This window comes from Salvia hispanica, chromosome 2, assembly GCF_029641045.1.
Source record: "Salvia hispanica isolate PSC_SH4W2 chromosome 2, Shi_PSC_v1, whole genome shotgun sequence".
Taxonomy (NCBI): domain Eukaryota; kingdom Viridiplantae; phylum Streptophyta; class Magnoliopsida; order Lamiales; family Lamiaceae; genus Salvia; species Salvia hispanica.
In genome coordinates this window covers 18,958,197-18,976,491 of record NC_142693.1, presented here as the reverse complement: position 1 = coordinate 18,976,491, position 18,295 = coordinate 18,958,197, and the positions used below count along the sequence as shown (strand labels likewise).

General features: G+C 35.0%; 1 protein-coding gene across 4 annotated transcripts; it reads left to right on the top strand.

Moving 5' to 3' along the window:
* The first annotated feature begins 3,943 nt into the window (after window positions 1–3,943).
* Window positions 3,944–16,487, top strand: LOC125222084 (uncharacterized). Of its 4 annotated transcripts, none has more exons than XM_048124533.2 (23): window positions 3,944–4,088; window positions 4,199–4,300; window positions 4,373–4,521; window positions 6,188–6,250; window positions 7,127–7,461; window positions 7,529–7,625; window positions 7,766–7,843; window positions 7,946–8,005; window positions 8,080–8,184; window positions 8,439–8,549; window positions 8,976–9,017; window positions 9,138–9,230; window positions 9,837–10,003; window positions 10,899–11,185; window positions 11,271–11,392; window positions 11,518–11,560; window positions 11,652–11,743; window positions 11,936–11,984; window positions 12,601–12,671; window positions 13,015–13,134; window positions 13,254–13,351; window positions 15,510–15,555; window positions 16,246–16,487. In XM_048124533.2, the coding sequence occupies exons 3-23, from the start codon at window positions 4,384–4,386 to the stop codon at window positions 16,291–16,293; spliced, it is 2,265 nt and encodes a 754-aa protein (XP_047980490.1). In that variant the 5' UTR covers window positions 3,944–4,088; window positions 4,199–4,300; window positions 4,373–4,383; the 3' UTR covers window positions 16,294–16,487. The 4 variants fall into 4 exon arrangements, 3 of the variants coding, with proteins under 3 accessions (XP_047980490.1, XP_047980483.1, XP_047980498.1); XM_048124526.2 differs by having other exon boundaries at window positions 3,959–4,088; window positions 4,196–4,300; XM_048124541.2 differs by having other exon boundaries at window positions 3,985–4,300; window positions 15,673–16,341.
* The last annotated feature ends 1,808 nt before the right edge of the window (window positions 16,488–18,295 follow it).

The following is an 18,295-nucleotide window of genomic DNA, read 5'->3' as shown; positions in this document are numbered from 1 at the left end:
GTCCACCAAGTCTCAATCCTACAATTCCAACCTATTCACTCTTCGCCATGTATGCAACAAGAATTCATGAAAATTTGTGTGGAATCCCACCTCTTTCAATTTTGAAAAGTCTCCATTTTTTCATGCTATAAGACCCCAAAAATTTCAGTTTACCTAGTGTCTGAGGGATCTGCACCAATGACAAAAACAACGAGGGGAAAGGAAGATAGTGACACGCCCTTTACTTAATATGGCTAAATATTCTCTTTTCCACAACTAGCAAACGATCATAGTTTTATGAAAGAAAAACGTTATTGCTACATACAACAATAAGACCAAAGACCCATCGAAGTCGACTAACTCCCAATGCAAAAACCCAAAAACTTTGCCGATCAACACGGACACAAATTATGACTTATGTGATCAGTAATTTTTAAAGTTTTAATCATGTAAATTTCAAAATTATAGTAAGTTTTTGAAATATTCCAATAAAAAGAAATTATGAATTGAAAAGGAAAGTAGTTGCATCATAAATAATTAACACATTACTCTCTCACTCGTAATGAAAACAACTCACTTTTTTATCAGTCTCAACAAAAATAACTTGTATTTTTTAAAAAAAAAAGAGAAATTATACATTTTATCTCTTCATTAAAGCATCCAATAGTATTTTCTCTCTCTATTAAAATCAAAATCATGTGATAGTCTAAGAAATAGCTAGGTCATCTTCGTCCCAACAGATAATACTATAAAATCAGTGATGGTAGGTGCTTATTTATTAAAAAAGTTGAATTGAAACATAAAGGATATAACCGATTTTGCGATAATGGGTCATGTATGGCCTAATATTTGAAAGTGTTTTCCAATGGGGTGGTGCCACGAGGGGTCTTGCTAGGACAACAGACACATGTGCGGAGACGAGGAGTGGTTGTCCGTTAATGGCAGTTGGCCACGTAAGGGACACGTGCTTCGGCCTTTTAACCGGGGCCCACTTAACCGTTGATCGTTTCGCGGCGGGCCCCACCCCGGACCTTCCAACAACGTAAATTCTGCCGACAAATCTCCTTTTCAAAATTTCCTGCCTGTACTCTAGTGTGAGTATTGGCGTGCAAATTATGATATTATCCTTTGTCGGCTTCCTCGTTCATTCACAAGAATCGATTACTCACCATTGTTTTGTTTTCAATTTTCAAATCAGTGCGTGATGACTGAAATTTAAGCACTGTGGAATCTTGCCACTCTATGACATAATAACCCCAATGAATCTTCGCTTCAACGCAAAACTATTTTACACCGTCCGTCCCACTTGAAGTGGAGCATTTCTTATTTGATATGTATTATTTTACTACTCCCTCCGTCCCCGATTAAGAGTCACATTTTTCCATTTCAATCCGTCCCTCATTAAGAGTCACACTTCCTACTTACTATATTTGTTACACACAAAAAGTCAAAGAGGTCCCACATTCCACTACCTAACTCCATTTATTTTACACATTCAAACACTTCCTTAAAATCCGTGCCCGGTCAAAGTGTGACTCTTAATCGGGGACGGAGGGAGTATATAATACTCCTATTGTTTTGTGAGTCAAGTGGAATGAGAATAAAGTACAGAGAGTGATGTAACTATTTTTAGAAATGTGTCGTTAGTTAGAGCGAGAAATCTTAAAAAGAAAAATTTGTAGCAGGACGAAATAAATAGTAGTAATTGTTTATTGTAAGTAATTTAGTGCAAGAGAACTTGTCACATGTAGATTACGTGAAATAACAAATGTTATTTTATAGACTAAATGAACAATATTTTCTCAGACTAGTTTTTTCAGATGAGTTATTCAATATTTGGTAGAGTAAAGGCCAAAACTGGTTCTAAACATATGTCCATTTTATGTTTTTCGGTCTTATACTTTATCTTTTGAATTTTTGCATCTTGAACATTTCAACTCGGATCACAATTGGTCCTACACTAACAATTCCGACAATTTTTAAATGGTTTTAACCCGATTTTGATGGTTTTAACAGTCTCATTCGGGTTTAAACCGTTTAAAAATCGGTCAAAATCGGATTAAAATCGTTTAAACATTAACAGAATTGTTAGTGTAGGACCAATTGTGATCCGAGTTGAAATGTTCATGATGCAAAAATTCAAAAGATAAAGTATATGACCAAAATCATAAAATAGGCATAATGTTCAGGATCAGTTTTTGCCTTTACTCTATTTGGTACATAACATTTGTGCTTTCATTGACAAGATGGCGACTCGGAGTAGCCGCCCACTAGGTAGAGTCAACCATGACTAAAGAGGATGTTTGGAAGCCAATTTGAAGTGGCGGTGTGAGTGACCCACAAAGTGTTGGTATGAGCCCGCCGTGGATAATGAGGACGTTTGAAAACTTGTCCGGATAATTCAAGACATCAAATACTATCAGATAAGAGTGATATGGTATATTTGTATGTTAAATTCTTCCAAGTTGTGATGATATTTATGGAGTATATCTATTATATTCAATACTTTTTTTATGTGGGTCGCACTTGCCATTTTGCTGGTCTTTCTAAAACTCATAACGTTATGGGTATATGTCGGTATGTGTGCTCTTCGTGTAACAGTGAGAGAGAGTGTTCATACATATATTTCTAGGTTTGTATTATTAGCACAAATCTGGTTTATGTGCAATAATTAGATGAGAGAGAGAAATACACAAGACAGGATATTTATAGATCTAACTTTTATAAAACCTGAAAAAATAATTGAACCTAGAAAATGTATAATTGCATATCTTGGCATTGGCAAACTCAAGCTTGTAGTAGTAATATTTCCAGTTCATTTTCAAAGCCAAAAGCATGCAATTTTTTGTGAAAGAAGTTGTTAGACTTTTCGGCCCAATATTTTATTTGGCCCAAATCTTCAAAGCCCAATTCTTAAACCCAAACCCAAATTGCCTATTGGGTCAACACTGCCCTATGATCTGGCGAAGGCCCGCGTCGCTTCACCGCCCTCTCATAGTGTGAACGAGTGTTTTGAGTGAAATATTGAGTTAGTGTTTTTTTTTTTTTGAGATCTTGACGATTATTAAACTTGGTGTTCTTTTGGTCGGAGCTTTGTGTGTGTGAGCTTGCGCTGATGGTTTGGTCACTGATCAGGGTTTGGGTGGTTCACGATGAAGACTTGTGTCTCTCCTTGTCATTGTCGGCGATTGTTCGGTTAAAGATATCGGCTACGTTGGATTTGCAGCTATGTTAGTTTTACTATTTTGTTATATAATTATGGTTTTGCAACTATTTCCATTGTACGGTGAATCTATTACCAACTCCTGACTTTGAGCAGCAATTTTCATTCATAAAAAATAAAAAATAAAAAATTTAAAAAATGATCAGAAGCTTTTATGTTTTCTCTTAAATTTTTGGGAAATTGGTCTCTAAAATCATGAACTTTGCCTAAAATTTGGTATTTCCCATGAACTTTGAAATTGGTATATAATATCATGAGCTTTGCATTTTGTTTGGTATTTCCCACGGCATGTCTATTACTATATTGACTAACTTGTGAGGCTTTTTCATCATACTTCACACAATTAAATCAACGTGATTTTCAACGTAACTTTTTATCCTACATGTCATGAACTTAAAAAAGTGATTCAAAATATTATAAAACATATCACGGTTGCCTACGTTAAATAAGATTTTGATGAAAATATCTTATTTGAGTGAGTTTGGGAAATACCAAACAAAATGCAAAGTTCGTGATATTATATACCAATTTCAAAGTTTATGGGAAATACCAAATTTTATGTAAAGTTCATGATTTTAGAGACTAATTTCCCAGAATTTTTTATTATTTTTAAAATTTTAAATAACGAGAAACCTAATGATTGGCATTGTGTCGATGAGTTGTTTATTTATACACAACCGAGGCCCAATTATTTTTTTATTTAATTAATGAGGGGCCCAACCTTCTGAATTAAGCAAGGCCCAATATCTCTTCTTTTTCTCTCTACTCATGATCTCATATCTCTCTCGTTGTCTGCAACCAAAATCATCCCTCTTCGATTTCTTCTTCCATTTCCGGCTTTCTCCAAATTATTCTTCTCAATTCCTTCGGAATCCTCCTCCTAGAGGTATTTTTAATTTCAAATTGATCGCTTAGCTGCAAATACCTCGTTTTTCTGCTATCAATTCGGTGGAATTCAGCGGTATGAAGTGAAAAAGAGTACAAATTTGTCAGCAGCTATTGAGAGGAGTTGACGCACAGCTGCAATGGGTGGAAAAATGTGATTGGATTGTTCGCGGTTGGAGAGTGGCAAAATTGCAATTTCTTCCAACTATTCAGGTTTTATATATGTAGTGAAATTGCTTTTCATTTTCATTTTCCCTTTACTGATGTAGACTGCACAATTTGAAGGACAAGGAGTCATGGAGAATGAGGAAGGCAATTTGGAAAGTCGATTTGCAGGGTTGACGGTGAATGATCCCTACAGTATCAACGGCAATGATGGGTTATTTCAGGTTATGAAAGCAGTCGAAGCTGCTGAAGCCACAATTAAGCAGCAGGTATTCCTATTTATTTCAGTTAATCTATACCATACGCGGCCAGCTGTTTCGATGCAAGTGAAATTTATGTAATATCATTAATTCAATTTATTATTGCCTACTTGATCTTGTGCTTGTCCTTTCAACATGTTAGCTCGAGTATTGAATTTCAGTTCGATCTCCTAGAGTTAAGATAGAACCATTTTTTTGCTGCATTGATCTCAGCTGAGGATAAATTTATCATTCGTGGCCAGCTGTTTCGCCATACACGACTTTCAAAATCTCAACTGGTTTAACATTTATTAGATGGATGCCTCTATTGGAATTCGATGACCTGCTAACAGAGTTGCTAACAATTTATTACTACTTTCTTAGTTATATTGTTCTAGAATGTAGATTCAGGTTTGGTCCGTGAAGTAACTACCACTCGCTTAAGTTTTGGACTCAGTATGAAAATAGGAATACAGTAATCCAAAAACAATTCTACTTTATCTTGAAGTGTCACTATATTTGCTGCCTTATAGCACAACTGCATGCAATGAATTACCGTTTTTCTAAAAGCATAGTGCGGCAGATAGATTTGCCGATGATAGGTGTAATATTATAATAATTTAATTTAAAAAGCACAGTTGGGATAACTCATGATTCCTTTTGTGTGAAACGTTGTTAGCCTGTCGATTACATATTACTACATTTTACAAAGTTTGGTAAATATGGCAAGGACAAACTAAATACATTTGCAATATAAACACAGTTATTTTTACCTTTTAAAATTAACAAGTACTCTCTATGTCAGTAAAAAATGTCCGAGGAGCTTCTGGCACAGGTTTTAAAATGATCTTTAGGACTACTTTTTGTAGACAACCCAAAGACTAATTTTGTGGACGGAAGGAGTTATTGCTTCAAAATTGAAGTTTGGTGGGGTATGTATGCAGTTAATATACTTCATTTAACCGGTTAAAACATACCGTAGTTGTTCCACACCATTAAGCTCAGAGAATTCTACGTTGATACACAATTCTTGATTACATGTGCGATTAGACCTGGCTTGGGTGTAATGGTCACACCCCTTTTTTTTCTTCTTCACAAAATTCATCTGATCTGCATGTTGCTGAATATCCTCATTGGGAGCATTGATTCTCACAGTTTCCAGTTGAGGATTTTGTACATGCTCCGTTCTTTGCCTTCACCAAGAGGACAATATTGGTTTAGTTCACAAGACTAATTGGCTCTGTTACTACTTGATGCACACTAAGGGTAATAGAGATTAAAGATTGGGTAGACAAAATACTTCAAACACAGTTGGGACAAGTATCTTATGTGGAAATTAAGGAAAAGCAAAGTGAACTTTGATTTGGATTTTGGAGCACTTCAATTTCTGAAAATTTGATTAAGTAATTTTGAATTCTTACCAATATGATACTAGATAGTACTCTCTTATCATAAATGCTTTCATCCTTCTTGCCAAGATGACTCTTGGAACCCATAAGTTTTCACTACTACAATTATTCAGTATCATCCCTTTAGTTAACTTCCAACATCTATGCTTTACTTAGAGGGAATGGTTTCATTAGAGTTCCTGCAACTCCACTCTATTCTAAGTTATGAACTTGCTATATGTCTTTTATAAGCTTGTTAAACTTGGCAGTACAAAGAAAGCTATCCTGTTTTGTTTTCATTTTTACAGGTGGAAGAGAATAATCGTCTGAGATCTGAGCTTCAGAAAAAAAATGAGGAACTTGAAAACTATGTAAGAGCTCTTTCAAGAATGTGTGATGAATCATTTTAGGTCTAAAAGTATTGTTTGATTAGGTTTTACCTTTTTGTCTTTCTATTTGTACCATTAGCCATGTGGGTTTATTGTTACCTCAGAATTATGGACACATGTCAAAGAATACACTTTTGGATTGCGTAAACGACTAAACGAATATTTAGACCCCAAGCATAGAAGAATAATTAGTTAACTTGCTTGCCAAAAATAGACACACGGTAATATGGGTTAGAGGTCAGCAATGTATCACCATACTGTATGATGTTTTGACTTTCTTGAAGAATTTGAAGATTACATGTAGAATTTTAGATGATTTATGGAAGAAAACTAAATAAGATTTGTACAATACATGTGTCATTTGCGATTATTTGCCATTTCATGAATGTGCTGTGGAATGAACAAATACAGTTTCATGTATGTTGAACACACAATTATACATTATGGCTCATTTACCTGTATTGCTGACTTAACGTTACGGAAGCATTTTCTCCTCATTTTCTCTATCTAATAAGGTAGTTCCGACTCTCTGTCAACATTTTCCCCTGGTTTTATTTATGGGAAATCTAGTAATATTTCGGATATTTTCTTTCGTGGTATTTGAGATTATTTGGTCTTTGGGTAGAAAGTGAACATAAAGAAGTTCTGAATAATCCAAGGGTTCATGGAGGATGCATGTTACTGAACAGAAGGCTTTTAAACATTTTTTCTAAGAAATTTTGTCAAATTCAGAGCCCCTAAACCTTCTCCATTATGTATGGAGTTGTTTCTCTATGTGGGCTAGATTAAGTTCATGATGCACATTTTGTTTAGGCTGGCAATATTTAATTCTCTTTATTTGATTGATTTTGACTGTAGAAACCGGGTTACGGAAAATATCAAAATTATCAATCAGGTGGATGGGCTGAACATTTTAATTCACCAAGTAGAGCTGATCAACTAGTTCTACAATTAGAAAATCAACTAGCAGGACGAAATGTGGCCATCAATTCTGGACATGGCATGCCAGATTCCGTTCTTCAAACAGATGTTAGCAGAAGTAATAGGGATCACGTGATGCAAATGCATGTTGAGAACCAATTTGATAACAACATTAATGGATCATTGAACATGATACATGGTGATCATGCATCTTCAGATAATTCTGGTGTCGCTCAGATTATATCACCATCTATGACATCTACCCCTAGCAGGTATTTCAGACGCATGTGTGGTGTGTATGCATGTCGTTGGTTGTAATTTGTATTTTTTCTTTTGTAGGAACCAGCTAGAAGGCAATCTGGATCCAGAGTTAAGATATTCAGGAAGGGATTTGGTTTCTGTGGCTGATGTTAACAATAATGGTTCTTCAAAGCAGGTATCTTTTGACTTAAATAATTTATGATTTCAGATTGCCCCTGGCTAATGCCGTTCCAAAATGTTGACAATGAGATTGAGGTCACATCTATATGTTCATAAGTATTGATATATATTTCTCCTGTATTATTTTGTGTGTAGGATATAGTAGTACAGATTCGGGAACATGAAGAGGAGATTGCACAATTAAGGAAGCATCTCACAGAATTTTCAATGAAGGTAGGAAAGAGAGATCGTTCTCAGTCCTCTGTGTATTGTTTTGATTGAACCTTGGCTGTGTCTTTGCATATATTTGATTCATTTATCTAATTTTCTTACTAGGAATCTCAAATTCGCAACGAGAAATATGCCCTAGATAAGCGTATATCTTATATGCGTCTGGTAAGTAGTCTTTTTTGCTTTTGCTTATAATACCTTCTCAAAATCATGTAATCTTTGTATTTTCTTTTCCATAGGCCTTTGATCAGCAACAGCAGGATCTCATTCTTGCTGCCTCTAAAGCAATTTCCTACAGACAAGACATAATGGAGGAGAATGTTCGTCTTACATATGCTTTACAGGTATATGTATCGTTTAAATACTATTGTTTTAACACTCATGCTTGTTGTGTACAGATTTTGTTACTTTTGGCTTATTATCAGTCTTGATGCAACTTCAGTTAATTTCTTAAACTTGTATGGAAACTTACTTCTACCTGTACAACTGTATCTGTTATATCAACTGCATAATAAAGTTCAAATAAAAATTCGACTGTGCTTTTCCCTCTCTGCAAATGTTAGCTAAACATGTATTCAGGCTCAAGTTTTTCTTTCAGGCCACACAACAAGAAAGGTCAACATTTGTGACTTCGTTGATGCCTCTTCTTGCGGAGTATTCTCTTCAACCACCTGTTGCCGATGCGCAATCCATTGTCAGTAATGTCAAGGTATTCCCTTCAGGTTATTCTTGTATTTGTCTTAATGACATTGCCTGCAGAGAATTTTGTCTGTACTTCAGATGAGCTCTCATTTAGTGCAGTCTATAAGGTCACATTGCCATCTGCAAAAAAGTGAATGATAAGCAAGGTCTTACAGGGTTATGACACTATCTGCTAGATGATATTTTCGTTCTCCTTTGTTTGGTTCATAATTAAATTCAAGTGGTGTGAATGGTGTTGGGAGTGGTTGTGCTCTTGTTTTTGGTTATAAGGACACTGGAGAATATTCTAGATGTTTATAAGTCGGTACTTCATATTCTTTTGTTGGACCTGTTACACTTATATTCTAGATGTTTATAAATTGGTAATGATTTGGTTGAATACTAAATTAGAGCACTCTCTCCCATTGACTTATATTAAATCTTGTGTTTGCAGGTTTTGTTTAGACATTTACAAGAACAGCTTCTTGTGACTGAGGTATGTTTTCGAGGCTCGGAATGATTAGTTTGAAGGGGACGTACATGGAGATGCCAATGATTGAATTTGCATTCTTCATCTTCTTTCTCTTGGTCATTTGTTTGGTAAATTCATATGTAGGGGAAAGTGAAAGAATCAGAGTATCAGCTTGCACCTTGGCGTTCAGATATAAATTCATCTACTATCACTCAGTCACCTGTTTATTCTCATGAGGTATAGTTTACATTAGTATGCTTACTTAATGACAAAAACCTGCTTGATGCACATTGCACCCTTTTAGATTAATGACAACTGGATTGAAGAGCTTCTGCAATGATTGAGTTGGTGCTTGAGTTTCTAATGGCAGGATATGAGAGAGATTAAATGGTAGGACCGGTGCAGGATGTAATATCCTTAGTCGGGTTGAAGTGGCAGGACACAAGAAAACTGGTTTGGGATATGAAGTGGTAGAGAGATGCATATACAATAATTATTAGTCATCACATGTTTTTATATTCTCTAGTTATGGATTCTCTCATGTATGGACATAAGTATACTTTATGTAGTTTGTAAAGACTATTAATTGTCTGGACTCTGGATGAGCTTAGTGAAAAAACATTCTGACAACTCAGTTTCAATTTCCCATTTTCTTGTTGTAACTGTGTTCAGTGTTCAATTGTCTCAACAGAAAGGTAGTCCCTGGATCGAGATCCTAATTTTTGTACCTAACTGATAATAATTGATGTAATTGTGAATCAATTCAGGCATTAAGAAGCATAAATTCCATTTAGAATGGTAGTCTAGACTGAATGTTATCTCATATCTTGAATTCCCTGCCAGATAAAGAAGGGGTTGGAATTGGTTCCTCAACAAACATATTCTGATGGAAAGATGCCATCTTCAGATTCTCAGACTACAATGGATATTTTAGGTCTTCCTCAAAGTGGGCTGGAGAACTTGAAGAACCCAGAGCACGAGTTGGGGAGGCATCCACCTCTTGGAAGCAGGTTTGGCTGAAATAGATTCTAACTATAAAAGTATATATGCTATCTCAATCATCTGCCTTCATCTGTCTAGTTGCATAAATGTTCTCTTGTCATTTTTTGTCATTTGGAGTGGGAACACAGATATCTCGCTCTCTCTAGTTATAACGCATAGAAACTACTGCAACTTGGAATGCTTGAGCAATGTCAGTCCTCTGTACTGGTGATGTGTTTTATAAAGTTTTAATGCCTAGATTCAGCACCAGAACTCCAATGGGAAACATTGATTGCTGTCTCTTATAGTTGGAATGCATGGTCATATTCACTCTTAAAGTGTGGATTAAGTAGTTATAAGGATATAAGAATAAGAATAGTACTATATTAATGGGGCAGTACTGGATAAGTATAACCACTGGATAAATTGATTTATTACCGACAATCTGTCAACTTCTGACTGAATTGGATTTAGTAATAAGGACAATTTGTCAACTTCTGACTGAATTGGCTTTAGTAATAATAGCTGATTTATCGTAATTATGATTTCTTATGCATATCTTGCCCTGGCAAAAAATATTTCTGCAACTTCTTGTGTATTTAATGATCACTCTTAATCTCTTACAAGTTACAACCTCTCTTTAGAAAGACATTTATCTAATAGTAGAAATAATTTACTCAATTATCATGTTGTTCCACTTCCATAAGCAGTTTAATTTTTTTTTATCTGCATATAGTTGTGCTCTCCACACCATCAATGTAAGCAATTCTCCGTAAATCATGTAAACATGAAGAACTGAAATGTGGTCTTATTTTATTGCAAAGATGAGAGTTATAATTGTTGTCTGGTGACCTTTGTAAGTTTGCGATAATATTCTCATGATACTTTTGTTGAGTTTTAAAAAGTACATTTGTGTTCTTTTAGGAATACAGCATTCCCTGAAATAGCTCAACAGATTGCATACAACCAGGTGGATCCGCAAAATGTTCGTAATAGTGAAGCTACAGTTAGTAAAAAAGTTACATTTGGTGACCTTGTTAGAAGTAGTGAGTCGGACGAACCTGAAAACAGAGGACTTCTGAGTGATAGAGAGCCATCTGCTAACTGGAATTCCAACACTGCATCTACGACTTCTATGGATGATCCCAACTCATCTTTCTCTCCTTTTCTACCCCCGGTTCTGGAGGAACCCTCATCGTCATTCTCAGAGGGTCTGCACTTGTTTGATTTCAGTTTTCTTACTGCTTTGATCATGGTATGGTTGTCACTGAACTAAAAATTGAAAATGTTGGTCAGCTGCTGATGATGATCCTCTACCGGCAATAGATGGCCTCCAGATTTCAGGTGAAGCTTTTCCCGGTCAGCAACTACAAGCATGCGGATACTCCATTAATGGAACAACCAGTTGCAATTTTGAGGTGCTTCTACTTTCATTCTGTAGAAAACTTTTGTCATTTTTGGCACTAGTAGCAGACCATTTCTTGATTTGCTGTAGGTTATGCCTGTTCTGTCATAATCACACAAGTTTCCCTTGAATTTACAGTGGGTGCGGCATTTGGAAGATGGATCTTTTCGTTATGTTGATGGTACTCATTTTAGCGTAATCCAGGTTTTAGTTCAATTTAGTTCTTTCTCTAAGATAATCCCTATCATGTAATTATGTATTGTCCTTGACAGGAGCAAAACAACCGAATTATCTTATTACTGCGGATGACGTTGATACTTATCTGGCCATTGAAGTACAGCCACTAGATGATAGAAAACGGAAGGTATTATAGTCCTTTATTTTGTTTTAGATAGTTTGGATTGGGAAAACTAGCTAGTAGCTGGAAATACTGAAAAACTGACTAGTAGCTGGCAAATAAATATTAATTCTATGTTTATCAGTGTGCTTGACGTCAAATACTGATGGGTTTACTTGCTCGTATCTGATGTCCCTTTCCTTTTTTCGGGCATTTCAGGGTGAACTTGTGAAGGTCTTTGCCAACGAGCACAGGAAAATTACTTGTGGTAATGAAATACTGATAAATTCATAACCTTAGTTGGCCTTTATGCTAAAGGTTTAGGATATCAGACTTGCTTAGCATTATAGAGTATAGACAATATGTATTTCGTAAAACTTCACATTGAGCCAGCTTGGCAAGAAATTAATTTGAAAAGCTTGTAGTTGTGGCATCTACTTTAGACATATTCCCAAGGTTTTAAACTGAAAATAAAGCAGTCTCCCTTACAAATTGTTACCTAACCTCTTCAATCTTATTTAAATATGTGAGCATGCTGAAATGAGTTATTTTTCTTTACTAGTATATTTCTTAATGCTGTGCTCGATTTCATGGTGATTGAATTTGTCTGTTATGAGCATTATGCGAGAAATTTTCCAAAGCTTTTTCTATTCTTGGTTTCCCTGTTAGACATATATTTAGGTGCACAGTTGTGTAAATGTTACTAAAAAAAATTAAAATGGTATCTAATATAGGCCAGACCCTGTTTTTAGTACACATTTTCAGTACTTAGTTAATCAGTTACGAGTGATTTTATTCTTTCTGATTAGTTGGTAAAGATTTACTGCCGTGAACTCTAACGTGTTTATTTTACTCTATTTAGTAATTTAAGTTCTCTTTTGCAGATCCTGAAATGCAAAGGTGCTTAGAGAGGAACCTTTATGCTGCTCAAGCTTCTTACAAGATATCGCTGTCGGTATGATTTATGAATCACAACGTCAATTTTTTATCTTCTCGTTTTAATAAAAATTTAATTAGGTTTGGCTCCATTATCGTGGTTTATTATTATATCTTCAGAAGCATCTTGTGTGAGAGCAATTTGTGGTAGTTTTTTATTATTAAATAGAGCACAAAGGTCAATTAAAGAGTATCAAAATATGGAGTTGTATCTTTAATGAGGCAAATCCTTTGAGGAGTGCGGCAAAAAATTAACACTATCTAAACCTTGCTGATGTCAATCTCACTGCTTGTAGACCTCTATCTTGAAGGGCCCTATTAATTCATCTCTTTTCTGTTTTCTTTATCCTTCGATTCTGAAGAGTGGATATCTTGATATATGGGAGCAAGCTACATTGACGATTAAAAGGGATGGTTACAGCATAAAAGGTAGCGGTCCTAATGGGACTGTAGTCACCGAGAAGTTTTCATCATCTACTTTTGTATGTATCTTCTATCTCCTTTGCTTTACTTTTCCAGTCTCTAATAATTAGTATGTTTGATATTGCTTCCTTATTGTGCACATGTATCCTGAATTTTCTTATTTATGTACTATATTTAGGTCTCTATTCCATATGGAAGTCCAACAGAGTTCATTATAGGTGATTCTCAGGGTACTGAACGTATGTTGAGAGTTGAGAGCTTGGCAGATATAAGTGGGTAAGTTTCGGTGGATGGTTATTTCTTATCATGCAGAAATGCTTGGCAGGCTGAAATTATGATTGATGTTATCTTGCTGTGCTCATAAGAAAACAAATTTTCTGCTATATGGTTGGAAAAAAGAAGATAACAAAATTGGATTAAATTTTTTTAAGAAAAGGTTAGTTGCAAATTAAATCACCACCTTAGGCCAAACCTTGGTATACAAGATTACTTTCAAGTGTAGCAAATTTGTACCCAACCTTTCCATGTATTGTAATTGGGACCACCTTGAAATACATCCGGCCGCCCAAAATCCGACTTGTGGAGACAATTCCAGTGCTCAATGCCTCACAATTTACAGCATACATGGATTAATAAATTAACATGGTTGATCTTCGGCGCTTGGATATTCTGAGAGTGGTCCGAATTGCCAAATATTCAAAGGGTGGTAAGAATTTGCTACACACTGAAAGTGATGGTCGGATTACCCCAACTTTTTGAAACATTTGATTTACGCAACGGAAGAATGGGTGTATTCACCGGATTCTTGGTTGGATAATTGTTTAATTAGATGGATTTATTTGTTTTAGGACATGTGCTGTGTTCCCAACTTTAACGTATTTCTTCAAAAACCCTCCATTTTTGGAAAAGTTTGGTTTATGACCTGTTTGTTTGGGGACATTGTCTAGAGAACCCTGAAAACTGGTGACAGCATAATTAGCCGCCTGGAGAAAAAGCTTCGCCTCAGTTAAATTATAAGTCACGCAGAATCTGACTCATTTTTCATCGCCGGATTATGTCAAACGAGACAAAGATGACACTTATCATAAAGTTGGGGGTTTTAACTGAAATATAAGTTCAGGTTATTTTATGAAAAATGCTAAAAGTTGGGGATATAAAACATGCTTAATGTTAGAAAAAGGACAAATAAATTATTGCAGTGCCGCTATAGTTTAGCATTATGAATGTTCAATGTTGCCATGATCACAGCAGTTTGTATATTCTTCCCAACTTATGTGGGCTTGCATTAGTGAAATGTTTTATGCAAATCCGTTAAAGCATTAAGCTATTTAAACCTGAAATCGTGCATCAAAACGAAACACCTCGTTTTTTGGAGAGATACGGAACTCGGTGGAACTTCTGTTACTAACCGTAGGCCAAAGGAGCATGATCTGATGAAATCAAGGTATGTGAGTGATCCTCTTGACAGCGAACACCGCAGTCTAGGACTTGACAAACAGCACACGGTCGAGGCGCTCTAACGAGCCAAGGATGACCTTCCATCCCCAAAGAGACCCAGAAGATGGCCATCCTTGGCTCGCAGGGGTGATTTATTGCTATTCTGATGGTAGATGAGCGGCGGGACAGCACTGTTGATAGGCATCGTGAGGTGTTGAATTTTGCTGACTGTCAGCTGGTTGATCCAAGTTTTCATGGGTCAGTCTCCTGTGGGCTCGCGTAGGTCTCTTTTCAAGCGCTTCCATCGTGTGCAGTTGGGCGAGTTCTAGACTGCGGTGTTTGCTGTCACGAGAGTCACTCTCTTACCTCAAATTTTGTCAGATCATGCTCATTTATTGGTTCTGTGTCAATCTTCTCCTTCATATTTGTATTGTTATAGCTGTAGTTTAGAGTAGGGTTCCTTTTCTTTGACATGTTTTGTGCATATGCAACATAACAAGCGCTGTTTTTTGCTTGTTAATCTTTTTGTAATTTGTTGGAAAGTTTAGATATTTGAGTGCTTTCTTTATATGGTAGATAGATCCTTTTATTTTTGGATTTGATTGTAATTTATAACCTAGTTTATGCACCCTCTATGTATAGGGAATCCTTTGTACTTCTACAATACACGGAAAAATATTTTTTCCCAATACAGCTTAAACAATTGCATTTGGATAATGTATCAACACTTTTTTAGTAGGGCATCTTCTTCTTTTTGTTATTTACATTGATAAGGTATGAGGATATCCCCTTGCTTTGGAAGGCACTATGATTTTCTTTTATCTTATCATCTGAGCGGCATCCTATCAAATGTAGCTTTTGCTTTTGATATCATTAGTTGTTGAGACGTGTTAAGTGTATTTTCTACATTCGTAGTAATACAGAGAGCAAGTTTGTTTATTGTGGTGTTCTTCCAATTCATCGCCTGATCCTTCTTTTTTCTTTTTAAAATTTTCAGTTCAAGAGACACGATTGTTCTCACCTTCCGGTTGTTCATCTTAAAGGTACATTTCGTAGTCCTTTCATTTCTTCCATAAACCATACATCAGAGTTTTTTCAGATTTTGTACATGTCCTACTTGTAAGCAAAATTTGATCATAATTCATAGCTCTTCTTTCCAGAAAGCCTTAGGAAATTGACAGAAAGCGTTTGAATTCTTCAAGTTCTGCGCAAGTTTTGTGATTTATGGCCTGTCCTGCTAGTGGTGGATAATTTAAATTAAAAAACTTTGTTTACTTAATCAATTCTCACCGCACGCTCTGTATGATAACCACCAATCCTTCGAATTCCAGTCACCAAATTGTGTGCTCACATGAACAATATAATTAATTATTTTGTAGAGTAATATCTGCAAAATAACTGTCAGTATCAACTCCTTAATTAGCTATGAACTGATTTTGTTCTGTTATTTTATGTAAGCTAAGGTTGTTCGACTTCGTGTAGCCCTGTTTGGTGTGACTGCCAAAGATAGAATAGCTTGTGTGTAAGGTAGATGTAATGGTTGTTGCAACTCTCCTGCAACCGATTGGTTTTATCAAAACTTGGTATACAAAAAATCATGGGGTTTCGATGCAAAATCAATCGAAAACTTTATATAAGTTTTCTAGTGCACATGGCTGCTTAACTTGAGAAAACATATGTAAATTTGTTATGGTAGAGTCTCCTTATGACTATTCCAACAAATAATGCTGCAGGCTGGTGAGAAGAAGAGGAAGAAGAGAAGCATATTCTTTAGCAAGTAAACATTTGTATAAACCTAATTATGTTGTGCATCTGTCAATTTTTTCACCTGTGCTGATCGAAAAGATATAGGACAGGATTCGATTAGGTATAGGGAGTGTTTTGTTTTCTTGCAATTTAGATTTCTTGACATTTGTATGGAGCTCAAATACAGATTTTAGTCTCATCTACAGCCTTTTTGGTGGTGTTGATGGTCTTTTCTCTCTTTTTTCACTGAAATATTTTTGACATACATTTAAGATATGTGATTGTGAAGTTATGATATTATTATTGATGACATGATGAATTGCCTTCTTGGGACTTTAGAGAGAAAAAACCAAGCACAGGAGAGGAGAGTGCAATGAGGTTGAAACTTGAGATTAGAATTAGGTCTAATAGATGAAAAATACTCATGTTATCAATTATAGTAGGAGCATTATTTGTTTTGTGTTATATATTTGTTTTTATTTTAGAACCACAAATAATATTAATGACGTCAGTAATTTTGTAAATTACATAAAATCTGAATTACATTTATTCGTTTTTCTATAATTTTAAGAAAATGATTTTTAGTGAGAGTGAAGAGAATAAACAAATAATTGAGGAGATGATAAAGTAGAAGAGAGAATAAAGTAGAAAGATTAAAAAGGGTTTAATTTTGCTAAAAAGAAACTAACTCATTGAATTCGAGACATTCAAAATGAATACAACTGCAAGACATTTGGTGATACTATAAGGCAATTTGATAATTTCTATAATTTGATTGATCAATTCATATTCAATTGAAAAGGTGATAGGATAGGAGAAATACTACTTTTTAATATAATCATGTTCAATCTATCTCTTAAAGAACATGAAATATCTCATGTAGTCCATTAAAATTTAAACAATTGAGATAGAGACTTGTTTGTTGATTCATTTCAATAAATTGAGAGAATTTCATGTGGTCCATTAAATTTACACCATGGAAAGTTAAAAAAATATAATGTTAAAAGGAAAAAAGTTGGGATTTATTGAGCATGAATGCCCTGCAGAAGACAAACATGAGGGAGAAGCCAAAACTTCAATGAGAATAACAAAAATATTAATGGTGTTGCACATTGTGACAAATGCTCAAAATCAATTTTTAATATTTATATCTCTGGACATCACCTTTTGCTGCTCATGAATAAAGTGTATTGATTTGATGTATCAGACAGAAAAAAATAAATTTATATGTATGTATATTTATGTATGCAATATGTGTGAAAACATTAAACTAGTGTATATAATGATGGTCCATGGGACATAAATATGTTCTCTCAATTCCAGAAAAATCTTCAACTTTTTTTATTTTTTACCCCAATAGTATAGATGAAATATTTCATTTCCATTTTTAATATGGAATGCCATGTAATTTTCAGTTTCTGGATCAGTCATTTTTACATAAAATTAATATTCCCAATTTAATTGAGTCTAATTCTTTTTTTGGACGTCCCGAGCTAAATGAGTTATTTCATTCTTTGAAAAAAAAAACAATCTTTTAATCTCTCTCATTTATGAGTTTATTCTTCATTTATCTATAGCTCACTATAAACACCATTTTTTTTATATTTCATGCCAAAATTAAACGCACCGATTATTTTCCGAATCTTGAATGAGTGGAGAACACATTATTAGACCCAAACTCTATGAAGATAGAGTTGGACTACATGAATTGAGCAAACTTTATAGATAAAAACTAGCCCTCTATTCATGCTCCAAGTACATATAGCGCATGCAACCATTGTTCACAAATCTATGAAACAACATTAAATTATATGAATGCAAAATCACAAAAATATGAAGTAAAAAAATAGAGGGGGTGTGGGGTTTGATGATGTGGGGGACAATTTAGCCTTGGGATTGCTCACATTTACTACCAAAGATTGAATCTTTGAATCTTGGTAGCCCCATAACAAATTTGACAGTGATTAGACCATATCTAGGCTCTTTTCCCACTGCCCTCTCTCTAAAAAGACACACACTGAGCGTGTGTCTGTGTGT